This window comes from Coturnix japonica, chromosome 2 (genome assembly GCF_054131305.1).
Source record: "Coturnix japonica strain WE chromosome 2, WE-NBRP24, whole genome shotgun sequence".
NCBI classification, from domain to species: domain Eukaryota; kingdom Metazoa; phylum Chordata; class Aves; order Galliformes; family Phasianidae; genus Coturnix; species Coturnix japonica.
This window is the reverse complement of record NC_140664.1, coordinates 123,228,410-123,244,717: the sequence shown is the minus strand read 5'-3', so window position 1 is coordinate 123,244,717 and position 16,308 is coordinate 123,228,410. Positions and strand designations below refer to the sequence as shown.

Here is a 16,308-nt window from a genome sequence, read left to right as displayed (position 1 = left end):
CTGTAGGGAGCACCGTGTTTAGGTAGCTGCATGCACACGGGTGCATTCGGTCACTTTCTGCGTGTGTTCTGCAGAGACTCCTGCAGCCTGCCTTGCTTCAAGCAAGGAAAAGACCTGACGCACTCAGATGGAATGCTGCCTTTGTAGCTACATCCCCCCAGCCCTTCTTATTCAGTTTAGGGTGGGCTTTGTCCATTTCTTGATGCTGTTCTGTTCTTGTTTATGTCAGTGTGGTAATTTACTTGTTACTTCACGCCTACCAGATGAGCTCATAACTAAGTTCTTTGCTTCATACAAATGCCTTGATTTCTGGATAAACATAAGCAACTTGGCATGATCTGTAAGGGCTTCACCTGCTCTCTGCACTGTTCTGAGTACCTCCTACTTGCAGTACCTCCTGTTTATGGTTTATTTATTTAGAAGTATAACAGCAGTGCTTTAAACAGGTGTCACCAGGCTCTCCGAGCTTAAAACCTTGGCCCAGAATTCCAAGAACACCAAAGTCTCCATGAATCTACCAGACCACATCATCACACAGAGGGAAAGGGAGGAGGAAGAGGAGGAGGAGGGGAGCTTCAATCACAGCCCAGATCGGACAGATGCCCAGACAGATCCCAAGGAGAGCGGTGCTGGTGAGACCAGGCATCGCAGGCGGAAGGTCCCCAAAGCGCCTGAAATGGGGCCAGCAGCAACAAAAGAGGCATCGGAGGAGAAGGGCAGAGGGAGACGGCAGAAGGATTTCGATCACACAGAGCAGGAGGAAGAAAGTGATGACGAGAGCAGAAAAAGAGAGAAGAGCCGTGCCTTAGAAGAACTGTGGACTCAGAACCAACAGAAACTTCTGGAAATGGCCTTGCAGCAGCATCCAAAGGGAACGTCGGACCGCTGGGACAAGATAGCAAAATGTGTTCCTGGAAAAAGCAAGGTACAGTGCTTGGTGTTGGAATTAGAGTGTAAATAAAGAGGAAATGCATGTTCTGCCCATTCATGAGTATCTTAAGGGCCATGCAGCAAAGTGAGGGCGTTACTTCACCTGTAGCCATCAATCAAGACACGAAGCCTCTACAAAGGTGGCAACCTCTGCTGATTTTCGAGGGCATTTTCCATTAGGTCAGTTTGCTTAATGTGTTACAGAAATGTCAAAGTAACTCGTAACTGTTCTGGAAGGGCTCATACAACACAATGCGTAACAGCTGCCTTTACAGGTGTTGTATAGAAATAGCAGGCAGGGGTTTTCTTGGCTTGGTGCGCTCTTGGAAAAGAGAAATTACCCAGTAAGAAACGTCAGTCACAACTTTGTTTTTCTAACCCAGTGCTCACAGATGTAGATTATCCTTCTGAAAGCCACTGCATGAGTAACTTTGGTACTGTTTTCACCTCTACCCACCTTATAACAGTGCCACACTTTGGTTTTCTCTTCTCGTTTATCAAACAAACGTTTGTTTTCCTTCTAGGAGGAGTGCATAGCGCGGTACAGGCTGCTGGTTGAGCTGGTACAAAAGAAAAAGCTGGCCAAAAGCTGAGTGCTCTCAGCAGAAGAATTGACGTCGTCTTCGTCAAAATGGGGCGTAAAACTCATATGCAGGAAACCGCGTTTTTGTACCTCGGTATTTCTATACGTCACGTGCCTTAGGAAAAGAAAGTGTCAATAAATCTTTTGTCGTCTTACCGACTATTCTGTGTGCTGGAGAATGGAGGGTGCGCTTTTGTGTAGGAGCTGCTTACGTGGAGAGATGCTGATGTCCTGAACAGGAGCTTCAGGTGACCCACCCCGCTGCCTGCGTGCTGCAACTGCTGCGGGTGCAGCCCGTATTTGTTCTTTAGCACGTGGAATGTTTTTTGGTCACAGATGAAAATTAACCTTAGGCTGTAAGGAAAGAGTGGAATGTAACAATAAATAGCAGGGAAAAAGAGTATGGAGCTGGGAGGAGTTTGATGCTTATATCCATCAATGACAATCTTTAAAACTCACATACAAGCCCTGTGTGAGCCTTGCCTGTGTTATGCCATGTGCCCAACACCTTCAGCTTCTCCAAGCCCTAAGAGCTTCTGCATGGGGATGCACATGTCAAGGAAGCTCACATCGCTCATGGGTGAGAAACGTTCTTGGTTGGTAGCCCATTGCTGCCGGGATACTTCAAGCAGTGCACCTGACAAACACTGATGGTGTTAATGCCAGTGTGACAAACAGACACGTATCTATCTGAAGGCACATCCTTAAGGAGGGGCAGCTGGGCTGTACCACTGTGTCACTCCCGACAGGTTGAATCTCTGAAGCAAGAGAGGCACAGCATTTGTGGCAGTGCTCTGAGTGGGAATGCTGAAACACGGCGTTGGCCATTCCTGGGTAGAGGTGATGGATGGCCTGTGGTCACTGGGCCAGGAGCACAGCCTGCCCACAGCACAGGCCTATGGAGGTGCAGGAGTAGCAGCAGGCTGGCTGGGACATGCACTGGTCCTGCAGGCAGCACTAACTGCCCCAAGGTCTGCTCTCGTGACACTGAATGGCAAATGGTTCCTATTGAGCTGCTGCCAAAGACCAGCACCTTTGATGTCAGGATCTGCAAAGTCATTGAAACAAGGTTGGTTTCTGACTGCATCTGGCCTTCATGTGAACTCGGCTTTGATGTGGTCTCCTCCTATAAAGATGAGCAAATCAGAGTTTTGTTTAATGTCATAACTGTCCTTTTCATTACTTTCCTGCTGTTGATTTTCTGTCCATCAGGAATACGAGCACCGTACAACATCCACCACTGTCTTGGGTTTGTGACACCAACCTCTGACACACTGAGAAGTTAAGGCTGCCCTGAGTTTGGCAATCTCACTCCGTATTTGTTGCTTTCATGCTACTCTGCCTCTGACCAGGAAACAGATGGCAGAGATCAGGCAGGAGCTCTTGAAGAATCATAGAATGGTTTGGGTTGGAAGAGACCTTGAAGATGACCCAGTTCCAACTCCCTGCTATAGGCAGGGGCGCCTCCCTCTTGCCCACGTCCCTCAAGAAGAGGAACATGCAGGGAAAAGACACTTAGGGGCTGATGCTTATGTCCACCATGCTGTTTTTAGATTCAGGTTAGATCCATAAAGCTACAGATACTGAACGCTCACTTCCACAACTGCAGTAGAAGGGATGCTCAGGATTCCCTATAAGCACCTGGGAGCATCTTGGGCTGCTTTCCCCTCCCTCAGGCAGTAAGAAGTATAAATGTAGGGGTCCAGTTTTTAAATGCCCTGGCTCTCCCTTAATACTGACTGTCCCAACAAGCACAAGGGCAGTGCCCCTCCCAAAGGGAGCAAATAGTGCCTGGTTCTAGAGCTGAGCCCTGGCTTGGTCAGTGGAACTTGTGACACCAGCTATTCCTCAGCCTCTGCCCCAGCCACACCAAACAGCCACCACCACCAACGAGCAGTAAAGGAAACTTTCTGAGAAGGTTCTGTTGCCAGAGAGACACTGAGCTGGTCCAGGGTTAGCGGTGACCCAGCTGTGCCAAAGAGATGTTTCATTAACTCTGAGCTTGTTCACTTGCCAGCCAGGAGCTGTTCTGTCCAGGACGTACCACGGCTCAACACGGCTCCTGGAAGCAGAAAGTGCTGGACGGAGCCGTGGCGCCCACGTGCAGCTGCAGCCATGGCAGCATTTGTGTGCAAGACTGAGGTTGACACAAGCGGCGTGCAACTATAAACATTATTCCAGTTTATTAACAAAAGCTTTGTACATCTCTTTTCATACACTTGGAATTTTACATCTAGTCAAAATAACAGCACGTTTCCATCTTACCTTTTGTACAAATTGTTACAGAACGTTCAGTTCACCAGTGGGGCGACAGACTAAAATAAACCACCGGGCTGACTTTTGTCAAGTATCTACAAAAGCGATCTGGGACGTCTTTAAAAAGTTGCCCGCGACGTATAAAAATAAATTATTTCCACTTCTTCCATTAAATCTACTCGTTAGAAATATTACAAATCAAAATAGCCGTGTTTTCTTAGGAATTCTTCACAATACAAAACAGATCCACAAAACTTTATTTACAGAAATGAGGTAAGAACTGTGCAACGTTTAACTAAGAAACATATTGCAGAATTCACATGTTCTTCCGAATGGGTACACAGTGGAGGTCTGATTACAGCTGGGTCTCTCCCCCTCGTCGTTCCCACGCAGCACTGATTAGTGGTCATCGCCCCATTTAACACCACGCCGCACGGAGCCACGTGCAGCATCACATCAGCCCCGTCCAACTCGCGCCCGCCCGTTTCAAGCACAGCTGAATTCCGGTGGGAAACCCTCACTCCCTTTTTTGGTAGTTTCTAAGCGCCAAACGACCCAGGGAACGAATCCACCTGAGCTGCCGGCAGCGGAACCAACACTTGGAGTAAAGGCAGAAGGACGAGGCTGCTGGTGCAACACCGGCTCTTCCTGCTGCTCACAAGGACACGTCTATAGTGCATCATCAGCTGCTGGCAGCCATCCCAACGAAGCGGAGGTAGCAACAGGCACTTGGTTGAGGCCAAACACTACACCTAATTCTCCCAGTGTGGCCTTCTCATCTGGTAAGAAAACTTTGTTGCTGGAACCGAAGCAGTTCCTTTAAAAACCTCATCACTCTAAAACCTACACCAAAATTAATTCACTTTGGATTCCATACTGTAAGTCTTACTGAGGAACAGCTCCCCACTATATAACGACAGGAATTTAAAGGAATAAAAGCTCAGAATAGATTCCCTTATGAGTCAGATTTCCGAATGAGTGCATGTGTGTAAAAGGGAACAACAAACAGCAAGTCCAGACTGCCACTGCCAGCTTAGTCTGAAGGACAGATTGCAGCTGCAGCAGAGATCAGACGCTACGTTTGGGCTTCTGTTGAGCTTTTTAATTAACAAAACAAAACGAAGAAACCCTCCTGCTCCGAAATCAAGGTAACGTGTGCCTGCAGGCAGTTCTTCAGCCTCTGGGTTTTGACATCAGTACTGAAAAGTCAAGCGTACGTTCTTCTGTGGTTTAACTTGTCCTCACTACCATTGACAGAATCACTGTGGCTTACAGAGCTCTCTCTGCTTCACAGTCTGACACATTAAAAATTACATCCATTTTAGTGCAACAAGAAAGCAAATCAAAGCCTACCAAATATACCCTTATGAAAATTATTAACCTTTTGCTGTGCAGTAAGAGTTCCTTGTTGCATTTCTTCCTATTTGCAGAAAGGAAAACTGCAGCTTGCAGGCAGATGAAGTGCTATCACAGCAGGATGTGCAGCTCTCAAGTATCACTCAAATGTCAACTCTTCTCTGATGCAACTGGTCCAGTTTTGTCATTGAGCCTCTGTGTAAGAGAAAATACTTCTAAAAATCAGATTATAAAATACAGAGCTCAGTAAAACCACACCATAAATACAGCGGAAAGAAAACAGTTGGTGCACAAAGCAGATGAGGAAACTGAATTCAGCTGCGTTAATAGTAAGTTGGTTACTTTTGCATTGTAAAGAGTAATTGTGTATCACAGAATAGAAAGAGGGAAAGAATAGTCCCAGGAGCAGTACTGCACTTGCACAACTCCCAGCTGGAGCTCACACTGCAATGCTCAGGCTTGGCCTGTGCTTTCATTTCCAACAGGACTTTGTGTTGCCAGCCACTGGTCTGACATTGGGTCCCAATGATGGTCAAGACAAACAGGAGGTGACCTTTGCTACCCATTACAAGAGGGTTAAAATCTATCCTCTTCCAACAGCACAGAAATGCTGTTTCCATTCTGTCTCTGCCACAGCTGAGTTTCTTTCATAAATTGTGAGAAGGACATTTCCTGTAAATACTGAACTCGACTCAGCAAAAGCCTCAACTTCATCCTCTGAGCACTCAGAAACATCTGAAAAACCTCGTCCAATTTGAAATGAGCTTCAAACATCCAAACTTTCCGCAAACAGAGTTTGCTTTAAATTCTTCCTGGATTCAAACAGCTCAACAATCAAATGCAATCTCTCTCAAATCTAACCTTTAAAAGCAAAAAAAGCCATTTCAGACAATGCATACATATTTCTAAGGGTTTCATTTGGAAGAGGCTCTCAGATTCCCCTGAGTTGTTTGCAGCCAACTGTTGTAAGAGCAAGAAATATGACTAACAGCACGTCAGTACAATGACTGCTGCCTGGGCACCATCTCCAGAGCCAGTCAGAGCCATTTCAAACCACTCAAAGCACGTCACATAAAATGGTTTGCTCTGATGCAAAACAAATGGAGGGTCTCAACCTCATTCACTACTAATTTTTATAAAACGCAAATTTGAAACAAGAACCAAGTCCAACATTTCTAAAAGGAGCCAAAGCATGGAGCAGATTCCTGTGATCAGCCCTTCTGCTCCTTCATCTGGTGGCCAGGAAAGAAGATGACCTTACCATAGTACTGCTGGCAGCAGTTGGTTTGCAACATCACAGCAAAGGACCAGGCTGGAAAGGCAACAATGATGACACCCACACAACTCAACAAAAGCAAAGGCCCCTATTTCCCTATTTTCAGGAAGCTGGTTTTAGGAAAACCATCTTGAAAATTCATCATCTTTTGTCTCTCTCCTCCTTCCTGGGTCAATACCATCTAAGGCCCAGCTGCCTGTGGTGCCCCAGAGGTATCTCAGACTCTGCAAGTGGGGAGCAGAGCGGGCAGCCAATATGTGGCCCCAAACTTCCCACCTGGCGTTGCAGACAAGCTGCCTTTTTCCTACTACTGTTGCCACTTCATGAGTTGTCCAAGAAATACTGGAACTTTGTCTTCCTGCACTACTCCTGTTTGATTTTACAAGTTCCATATGCTCCTTCCCTTCATCCTCTCTTATCTTAATTGCGTGACCCTGAGAGAATGAAGTCTATACGTTCACTCCTTGAAGAGTAATAAAGAAAGAATTTGTCTCTTGGGGACGGAGGTTACAGGGCAAAGTTGAAGAAAATGGAACATCTTTGCTGGAAAAAATGTCTTGCCTTTTTATCTGTCCAGGAAAGGTTTTATTACTGTAATGAGTAAAGGAGGAGTTGCTCAGTGTCCCAGCAAACAGACCCAAGACACACCTAACCATTCTCCAAATACATATTTCACTGTCCCAGCAATGGGCTCCTCATCTCTTAAGCTGTCAACCAACACCCTGCAGCCCGGTGAGGAAAAGGTCTTCAAGTAAAGCACTAAGAGGAAGGGCTGACACAGTGACACGCAAAGCTTGGAAGGAGGAGAGTTGAGGACTGGGTTACGGTGATACAGGAGGAAGGCAGGAGTCACTGCACTGGAGTCCTAACCCAGGGAAGCAGGAGCATGCAACAAAGCGTGTAGATGTGACTACAAGACGTCAGTCACCTACAGGACGAGTTCTGAAGTTCTCTGAGTTCTCATTAACTGCAGCTCAAAGCTTCAGAAAAACTTAACGTAAAAATAAATAATAATTAAAAAAATCCACACCCTTGCGTTGTGAAACATGCTCGTAACTTCCTGCCTGTCAATTAGTTACATTACGGAGATACTTCATTGAAAACGAGGTGAGAAATATACTTACTGTCACCTTCTGAGCCGCATTATCTCCATGAATTGTCAGGAACGGGTTGGTAGAAGCTGCGTTAAGTGGCGATGCCTGCGTGCCTGACAGTAAGTTGTTTATGGGTATCTGTGCTCCTCCAGTAATCTGCAGTTGCTGCACTTCAGACTGATGGTGGTGTTGGTGGTGGTGGTGTTGCTGTACCAGCTGATACAAAAGGGCCTGATGTTGTTCCTTGAGGAATGAGATGGGGGGTGGGAGGAAAATAATCAAGAATTAGTTACTGAGTAATGGCTTCTCATCGGGGTCTTGCTTATCCAAATCCTCCATCAGTGCAACACTTAACCTAATCCCAGCTGATTTAGTTTACACTAATGGGGTTCCACAAGACTGGAGGAAAGGGAAGGAAGTGTCTATAAAACGTCCTGAAATCAGTTGCTCAGCAGAAGTTCAGCTACACCAACTGGCTTCAACATGCCCCTATCGAAGGAAACGTATCTGAGAGGAATATCAAACCAGTACTAACACTGCACAACTGAAAACAGAAATAGTAAAGCCAGTTATCCATGACATATGTCAGTACTGAGAGGGGGAGCAAAGATAGCTCACGGTGATTCCCAAAACATTTCACACTGGAGCCCTGGTGGGGACGAAGCTCCACTTTGCATGTTGTTAGAGCCAACCAATGGTCTCAGACCCCACTGCCCACAGCTGATGCTGAAGGATGCAAGGCACCAGGCCCACAAGGGGTAAAATGGGACTGAAGGGCTCAGGGAACAATTCTGAGAGCAATACATGGAGCCCAGCAGCGTTCTGCAATCTAACGTGACTGCCATCATAAAAGGCTGAAACTACTGAACATTTTCCAAAGCTGTAATAGCAAGTTAAACACGTCTCTAATATTTGTTTTGGGGCAGGGAATCTATTCATGCCTTAGGCTGTACAAGAAGAATAACTTATAATTAACTGGAAAACTTACTGATGTGAGTTGCTGAGTACTCAATAATTGCTGGAATTGCTGGTGCTGTTGATGGAGTAGAAGTTGTCTCTGTTGGTCAGGAAGCAATCCTAGTCCCGAGGCACTGCAGGGTATGACAAGGGGATACTGCAGTTTATATGAAAGTATGGGGATTTTTCACTTCAGCACTCCACGGAAACTAAAAAAGTCTCTACACAAATGGACAGTTCCTGTTCAGCATTTTGACTCCATCATGTCCAACACTGATTCCTGATTATTTGCATTTCTGATACATACCCAGACACCGTCCATCAAGTCACTGCACCTTTTCTTCTCATTTACTTTGAGCAATGGCAACACCTCTCCTGTAAGTCAGGCAGCTCAGTAGATGCAGGCAGACCTAACTATGATGCTATGTGCGCGTCCTAGGACAGCTCTTGCCAGCCTTTAGTGCTTCCATACCTGGTACCAAAAGCTGCATGTCTATCACTAAAACTAGTATTTGTACCTCAGCTGAAGGAACGACTGCCAGGCTCACATCCATCTGCCATACTAGAGCAAAGCCCTTTCTCCTGTCCCAGTTCTTTGAACTACTCTCATCAAATTCAAATACCTGAAGCTGCTTCTCAATCCACCTCTTCTAATGCCATCTTCTACTTTTTCTAAACATGCTGTCTATAGCAAGCTGTATCGTCAGTCTGGTTAGTGCTCAAATCATTAAGTGCTGGCCATTCTGTGGTATTCTCAGGCAACATTTTGCTGAGTACAACTTCAACAAATGAGCTGATCTGACCACTCTGAACATGCTGGAGCACACAGCACTTTGCCCCTTAACCTTCACAATGGAAGAGGACAGAAAATGCCAATGGCATCCTGACACAGAAAGCATCTCCTCTAGTCTGCTGTGCTGCAGAGCAGGCAGCTGGCCATGGTAACCACCTGAACTGCAGTGAAAATAACCACAGCCACTGAGGAACTGCCCTCACTCTGATGTTATCCCACACTGGTGGGGAACTGCCAAATGCTTGTTCCAAAGCCACAGGCTCTACAGGATTGCCTTAGGATGCATACACATTTCAGGTAGCGTAAGCTGTCTCTCTTCCCCTCAGACTTCTGTGCATCCTCACACAAATCTACACTAATCAAATTCATCACCTTCCAAATCTCTTTGAAAACATTATTAGGTACCCACAAAACAGTCAATAAGTTGTGTGTGTGTACATGCACTTCTTTGCTTTTGAAGGCACAGAAGCTAAGATTTACTTACTTTACTTTTGTCCAGCTTTCTTTTTAATTCTCATTTCTTACTGTATTCAAATCTATCACTGTTGCCTACACCTTGTCTGTAATTCAGCAGGCACATTCAGCCTTGAAGTGGATCAACTGATGCTGCTGTGGAATGAAGCAGGCAGCCTCTGCACCTGGCTGTGGCACAGCTCCCATTCCTCTCTCTGCCCCTACAAGACTTTCTGCAGCTATTTAGGAAATCAAGTGGGGAACGGATCCAGCTGACAACTGCCCTGGACATAAAGGGTTTCTGCAGCTGTGCCAGTTCACTGTGGGATCAGCAGCGTGAGGGTGGCTTTGGAACAGACAACCAGGGAGACAGTTGGACTTATTCTTTTGGTACCAGAATTAGTTTTTACTTGGTTAAAACCCCCACCAAATTACTAAGGTGCACTTCTGTGATCGGTTTAAGCTGATCTTACTAAGCTTATCCTGCTGCTGAAAGGTTAAGTATTTCCCTTTCAGCTCTGCGTTGCGGTCTCCTCCCCTTGCCCTCGCTCTTGCACAATGAGCTGCATCTCAAGGGAGTCGAGCTGAAACCGAAGCCAACACCAAATGCACTGCAAGATCATCCATTAACATGGAGGAGGTTCCTGTGTGAACGCACAAGCACTGGTACAGACATGAAGCTGTGTGCAGGATCTCCAATGGGACAAGAGGATTGCTAGCTGTGATCAGCAGTAAATTAAATCAGCCACAGATCTGCACTATGAGGTTACTGTCACTAAGTCTTCAGGGCACACGCTCTGTCCTGCCTCTCCACAGCAGCCAGCACACTGCAGCCCTGTTTCTTGACGTTTCTGCCTTTTACTTGGAGCTAACCAGCCAACGTGGAAATAACAGTAGAATGGCCTTCTCTAGTGCTGGAAAAGGGCAGGTGACGAATCGACTTTGCTTCATGTTTCACTGGATGACCTCAGAGCTATGGGAAATGCTGGGCTGCACCACATTTCCCACGGTCACCACTGAAACATTCACTGCTCTCTCCAAGTTCTCCAAACTCCTGCAGTGCCGAGGAGTCATTTCTCCTGATCTGCGCTCTGCAGACCATTCTGCCCTGATTAATCTCAGCTCCATAGACGTACTGTATCCTTTCAAGAATCCGTACAATCAGAAGTGCACGCAACGCTGAAGGTGCAGACACACCAGGGATTTAAGGTGACGTCATGGTGGAGGCCATTCAGTGTTCTATTTATTCAACAGTAATTCAAGCTATGTTTATTAGATTATTTTCACCTCTCCGGGGAAATTCTCCGATTTCCCTCCTGACTGTGACAAGAAAAACAAGGCACACCACCTAACAGGAATAAGGTTCAACTGGTTTCCCCCCACGTGTTTGTCTTCCAAATGGCAACATAAATTATTGGAAATCATTTCACTTGGTTTTAAATTCAACTGTAGCAAAAGTGTCTGTAACAGCAGCAAAAACAAAATAAGTATTTTCAGCTTGGCTAATATGATCGTTATGTTCCTCTTTTTAACCTCACTTTTTCTATACTGGAATAACTCTTTTCTGCTCCCCACCCCCACCCCCCCCCACCCTGCTGTTAAAAAAAGATATTCTTTTTTCCCCCCTTTCTGTTTTAACTTAGCACTGATTTTTGCCCCGCTGCTGCCCATCCTTTCTCCATTCTGCCTCCCCTTCCTGCTCTACAGAGGCACCTAAAGAGAAGCACCCACAAGCAGCAGCTGAGACACAGCCAGATACAAAACCTCAATGCAGAAAACACAACTGTGTGGCTCCCTGAGCGTCCTGGAAGAGGCAGCTCACAGCGTTTCACTGCAGAGCTTTCCCCATCAGATCAGTCTGGAATGTAAATTTTCCTTCTTTTGCTCCTCACTGAAAGGTCTACGATCAGCCGGAAACTCACCATCCTCCAGTCTTCTCAGATTGCAGCACGTAAAGAACCAGTCCTATCTTCCTCAAATCACTTCATCTCCTGACATAGCATGCAATCTCCATTAAGCTATTTCCCCCCCAGAGAAAGGCTGAGTATTTTTCTCTACTGAACGAACGTAGGCTTTTACCTACAATTTGAAACTTTCCCAGCCAGGAGCGTGTAAATCAGTGTTTTCTCACTTCCCCACATCCCAGTTAACAGCGAGCTTGTGTGAGTAAGAACAATACATACAGTTTCTCACATGAAACTGAGCAGATTCTGAAGCTGGGAAAGTTACCATAAGTAGCAATGTACAGAAACATCTGGGAGCTCTTTTAATTACAGAACAATACCCAAAAAAAAGTTAGAAAGTTGGATCGAGTTCTCAGTTTCCATCACCTTGGGAATAGTGATTTAAACCAGCTCTGATACTGTCTGCCACCACAGCATTCAACCAGGCCCAGGGAGCTGCAAGCAGCACAGCAGCAGCCCTTCAGGCCCGCCTGGGCCTTTGACAATGTACCCCTCCCACTCACGCAGTTCAAAGAGCAGTGATACCTCGAGGAATTTAGCACTGACCAACCTCAGCTCCTTAGCACTGAAACAGCACCAGCCTCTGGGGTAGGAGGAACAAAGTTTGTTTCACAAACGCTGATCTCAGCCAATGGCAAATACTCAGAGTTGGGGGTTTTTTGTTCCATTTTTAATTCATCCAAAGTCATCCCAGAACCCCCTCACAACTTGCTGTTAGGGTGGGGTTTGGGGTTTGTTTGTTTGTTTTTAAGAAAAAAGGTTGTTTTTTCATATTTTGCACAAAACATTGTCAAACAAATAATGGAAGAGACGGGAACAAGGAATGCATGCATTGCTACAAAGGTCATTCTAGCCCTAACAAGCCTTAGCAATTGCCCGGCCTCAACTTTTTTCCACAAAATACAAAAGCAGAAATGGTGAAAACTCATAGAAAATGGGAGGGGAATTACAACACCACCTCTAAAATAACAACCCAGCAAAAAACGCAGGGAGTTGTGTGAAAACTGCAGTAAATTTCATAAGGAAGCAATGCAGCAAGAGATCGTGCTAGAGGAGAAACACAGAAATCACAATGCTGACAAGAGAAACAGAGCAATGGAAACACTGAGGGAGTTACACATCACAAACTCGTTGCAGCAAGAACAGGGAATCGCGGGAATATTGCAGACTGTGGCAGAAGTTGGAGTGTGTGAGAGCTGACCAACAGGAGCCAGCTGCAGCACCCTGCTGAAGCGGAGCAGTGATGCCGAGGATCCATACATGCTCAGTGGGGAAAGCACTTATGATGGATGTAAGAGAGACAAAGAACTTCTGCTCTATAGACTGAAATAAATTATCTCTGTATCAATAAAAAGCACATGAGACAACATCAGAATGACCAGTGTGACCTGGCACTACCTGTGAGCAGAAAGCATGATACAACTTGCCAGTATTACTGACTTTGCTAAGACTTTCCCCTTACACTTCTGGGGAAGGTAAATGAAAATTCTCGTATTCCAAGAACCCTGATATACAAGAGAGAAAATAAATAAGAAATAAAAAGAAAATACCTTCTCTTTAAGGAACCGTCTGTTGCCTTATCTATGAAATTCTATGTTCATATACAACATAAACTAAAAAAATAACAAAATCAACCCACAATCACCTCAGTAAAAATACTGCAGCATCTAAATACACACATTAGTTTCAGGTCTGACAAGCCTACCGAAATGATACCAGGCAGCAACATGGTACAAGAACATTCACGAAGTGCCAAAGGAACAGTGAAAAAAGAAACCAGAATAGGCAGCTTCAGAAGCAGGAATCCCTTGCACCATTCCAATCACGTTCCCTTTTTGGGGGTAATCCAACATAATCTCCAAAAATAAACTCAAAGACAAGTAATTCACTCCCTATTTGCAGGCATTTTTTCCTACAGATAGACGCGTTTCTCCTTCCTAAGCAAAGGCAGTGCGAGGGATGGGGGGAAGGGAAGCAGGAGTTATCAGGAGTTCATGAATCAGCTATTCCTGGCTCTGCTCTACCCCAAAACACTTCCAAACCAAGCAGCCCAAAGCCTTCCTGGAAAGCAGCTCTTTCCTTTTGTTACGTGTTTACATTGCATCTCAAGCAGCAGTTCTGTCTGCATTTAGCAGAAGGGTAGTCATGAATGCTCAGACACAGACCTTTTTACACATTTAAAAATCGTTTAGAAAATGACTTGAAAAACTAATTTGGGGACAGACACCAAAATCCCCATGCAGGTGTAGCACTGCTCTGGTTATTTGCGCCTGTTCCCTCGCTAACTACGTGACCATATTCTGATCCCCTTCTCCCTCCCCTCCACCCCCACAACAAACAGTAGCTCTCCCCATGCTACTTGAATCCTGGAAGAAGAATTGGCAAGACAAAGAACATTGTTTTCTGAACTAAAAATAGATCTGAAACTCATCTGTATATTTACATTTGTTTTAGAACATGAATATTTAAAAAAAAAAAAAAAAGACAACAAATAAAAGGACATGACGCTGACTCATAAAAGCTGAACAGAAAACATCTTTAACACGACTATTCATGCTTCGCCTTTCTGCTTATTTTCTTTCCCAAATCAGTTTGACAACTGCAGGCTGAAGAAGGAAACGTACCTTCTTTATAGAGACAGTTAAAAAATAAAGCTAAACTGAAGAACAGGAGACACTAACGAGAAACAGATAAATCAGCAAATTCTTACCTGTTGTTTAATGTAGTTGGCAGAGGATGCGTTGCATTGGGTGGCACCGTTGCATGAGTGAGAGGAGAAGGGTTCTGTGATATTGTTGCTGGGGTCTGAATTACCCCATTTAAAGCCCCTACAATTCCATTGATTGCCAGCTGGCTGGCTGGCAGCGCTCCAATTATTCCACCCACACCAGGCACTGCAGGAATGGTGGAGGTTACAGTCTGCATACCACTAGCTAGTGCCCCCACTGTCACACCATTGACCTGTTGAACTCCCGTGACTCCTGAGCCTTGCTGAGCTGGACTCTGCCCAGCAGGTGGTGGAGTGGAAAGAGCTGATGAACTGCTGGTGCTTTGTCCGCTGGAGGTTATCTCCTGGTGTAAAAACAAACAGCAAAACCCTCTCAGCTGCTTAAAACTTCACATTGCAGCAAAACAGAAAGACTACGATGAGTTAAACTTGTAATAACTTTAAATTTAGATGAAAGAAATAAGTATTACCTGATTTAACACGGGAAGAGAATTGTCCGGTAAAAAACTGTTTCCCAGATGAGGGCTTTTACTGCTGTTCAAGGAATCCGTGCTTGGTGCTAAAGCAATCATTGCAAAAAAACATACAGCGATTACATTTCTGCAGCACGTAAAGAGATATTCTGAATAATTATTTCCAAATAATGCCAGAGGCAAACACAGAAAATGTAAAGTCAACCTCAGAATGACTGCTGAACAGTGAAATATTAACTTGATGATTAGTGAATCAATAGATTCAAGCAGATGTGCTTCAGACTACTTCAGTCTGAAAAACAAAAAGAAAAAAAAAAGCTGTGCCGAATCAAGTAATTTATAAATTTATACATGTTTTCCAATTGATTTTAAACATCGGAGGTATTTTTTTTAATCCCCACATCAAGAACTGCTTATTCTGTTCTCATAATACCTTCCATCAATGGCATGTGCCATTATTTTGTATAAATCATTCTAATCTCTTCCACACTTCCATACTCCACTTACCTGCTTGTACAGGAAAGGCATGTACTTGATGAGAGGGGCTGGGATTTGAAGTCAGTGTTGGGAAGGGCACTGAAAGCTGCGCGTTGAGAAGCTGAAGCCGTTCCTTTTTAGCGGTCAGATTCTTGATCTGCTCTTCCAACCTCCTGTTTTCAACCTGAAGTTGGTGTAGCGATTTAAGCATTCCTAAAACTAAGATAAAAACAGGGATGTTATCTTTCATGAACACAAAGTTTTTCTTCTTTCGGTAAAAAGTCACTCATGGTGACACAACACAGTCCCTGAAGTTTCGAAAATGAGTAATGCTAAAGTATATGTTACAAAATAGGACTAGCAAATAGAGCTGTATGTGAAAACAGAAGCAACATTATCAGTGAGAAATGAGGACAAATTTGACTTTACCCGGACCAATTTTGTGCAATTTGAAGCGTGGAAAAAAGTATGTAGTATGCAATAGTAACAGTGTGCTGTACCTACACCCTGTCTGTATATGGATACATGGAGCCTCAGCTCTGGGGCTGACACTGAGTAAACATAAGTGCACAACAACTGCAAACCAGAATACAAAACCAGTACTATTTTAATAGCACAGGTTAAGAATCTAATTGGGAAAAATCTATTTCATGTCTCATATTAAAATATTAAACATCATCCAAACAGGAAACGTTTGGAAAATACGCATTCAACGAACGATACAACCAGCTACACCTATGTACAAATAAACTAAAGTTTGTGACATTGGAATTATTATTTTCAACTGCTGTACAACGATACCCAAACTTAGATCAGCAATGACAAGATCTCACCCACTGTTAAGCTACCACGACCCACCTTGCTGGCAGCGCTCTCGTTCGCTTTGAGTGGCGATCTACAAATCACCCAGCAGGGAGCACTGTGTGAGCACTCCAGTCACCACCCCTTTTTTTTTCCCCCCTTCTTTT

At 44.7% G+C, this 16,308-nt stretch overlaps 2 protein-coding genes across 21 annotated transcripts in view; one reads left to right on the top strand and one right to left on the bottom strand.

The window, feature by feature from the left end:
• The window catches only part of DNAJC1 (DnaJ heat shock protein family (Hsp40) member C1), an 87,097-nt gene extending 85,424 nt beyond the window's left edge, over window positions 1-1,673 (top strand). For all 3 annotated transcript variants that reach the window (XR_014943099.1, XM_015853312.3, XM_085538706.1), the window contains 2 exons: window positions 447-925; window positions 1,455-1,673. Coding sequence is in view for 2 of the 3 variants with exons in the window: in XM_015853312.3 (XP_015708798.2) it covers window positions 447-925; window positions 1,455-1,523 (548 nt within the window). In the remaining variant the exon portion in view is untranslated. The remainder of the gene's footprint in view (window positions 1-446; window positions 926-1,454) is intronic.
• Window positions 1,674-3,671: 1,998 nt separating this feature from the next.
• Window positions 3,672-16,308, bottom strand: part of MLLT10 (MLLT10 histone lysine methyltransferase DOT1L cofactor) — a 122,166-nt gene continuing 109,529 nt past the window's right edge. For 9 of the 18 annotated variants that reach the window (XR_014943090.1, XM_015853306.3, XM_015853310.3 and 6 more), the window contains 6 exons: window positions 15,371-15,559; window positions 14,861-14,949; window positions 14,373-14,734; window positions 8,484-8,586; window positions 7,526-7,738; window positions 3,672-5,337 (listed from right to left, as the gene is read on the bottom strand). Coding sequence is in view for 11 of the 18 variants with exons in the window: in XM_015853306.3 (XP_015708792.2) it covers window positions 5,269-5,337; window positions 7,526-7,738; window positions 8,484-8,586; window positions 14,373-14,734; window positions 14,861-14,949; window positions 15,371-15,559 (1,025 nt within the window). In the remaining 7 variants the exon portion in view is untranslated. Of the gene's footprint in view, window positions 5,338-7,525; window positions 7,739-8,483; window positions 8,587-14,372; window positions 14,735-14,860; window positions 14,950-15,370; window positions 15,560-16,308 lie in introns of those variants that run through there. The other 9 variants (XR_014943093.1, XR_014943096.1, XR_014943095.1 and 6 more) reach the window with 3 other exon arrangements.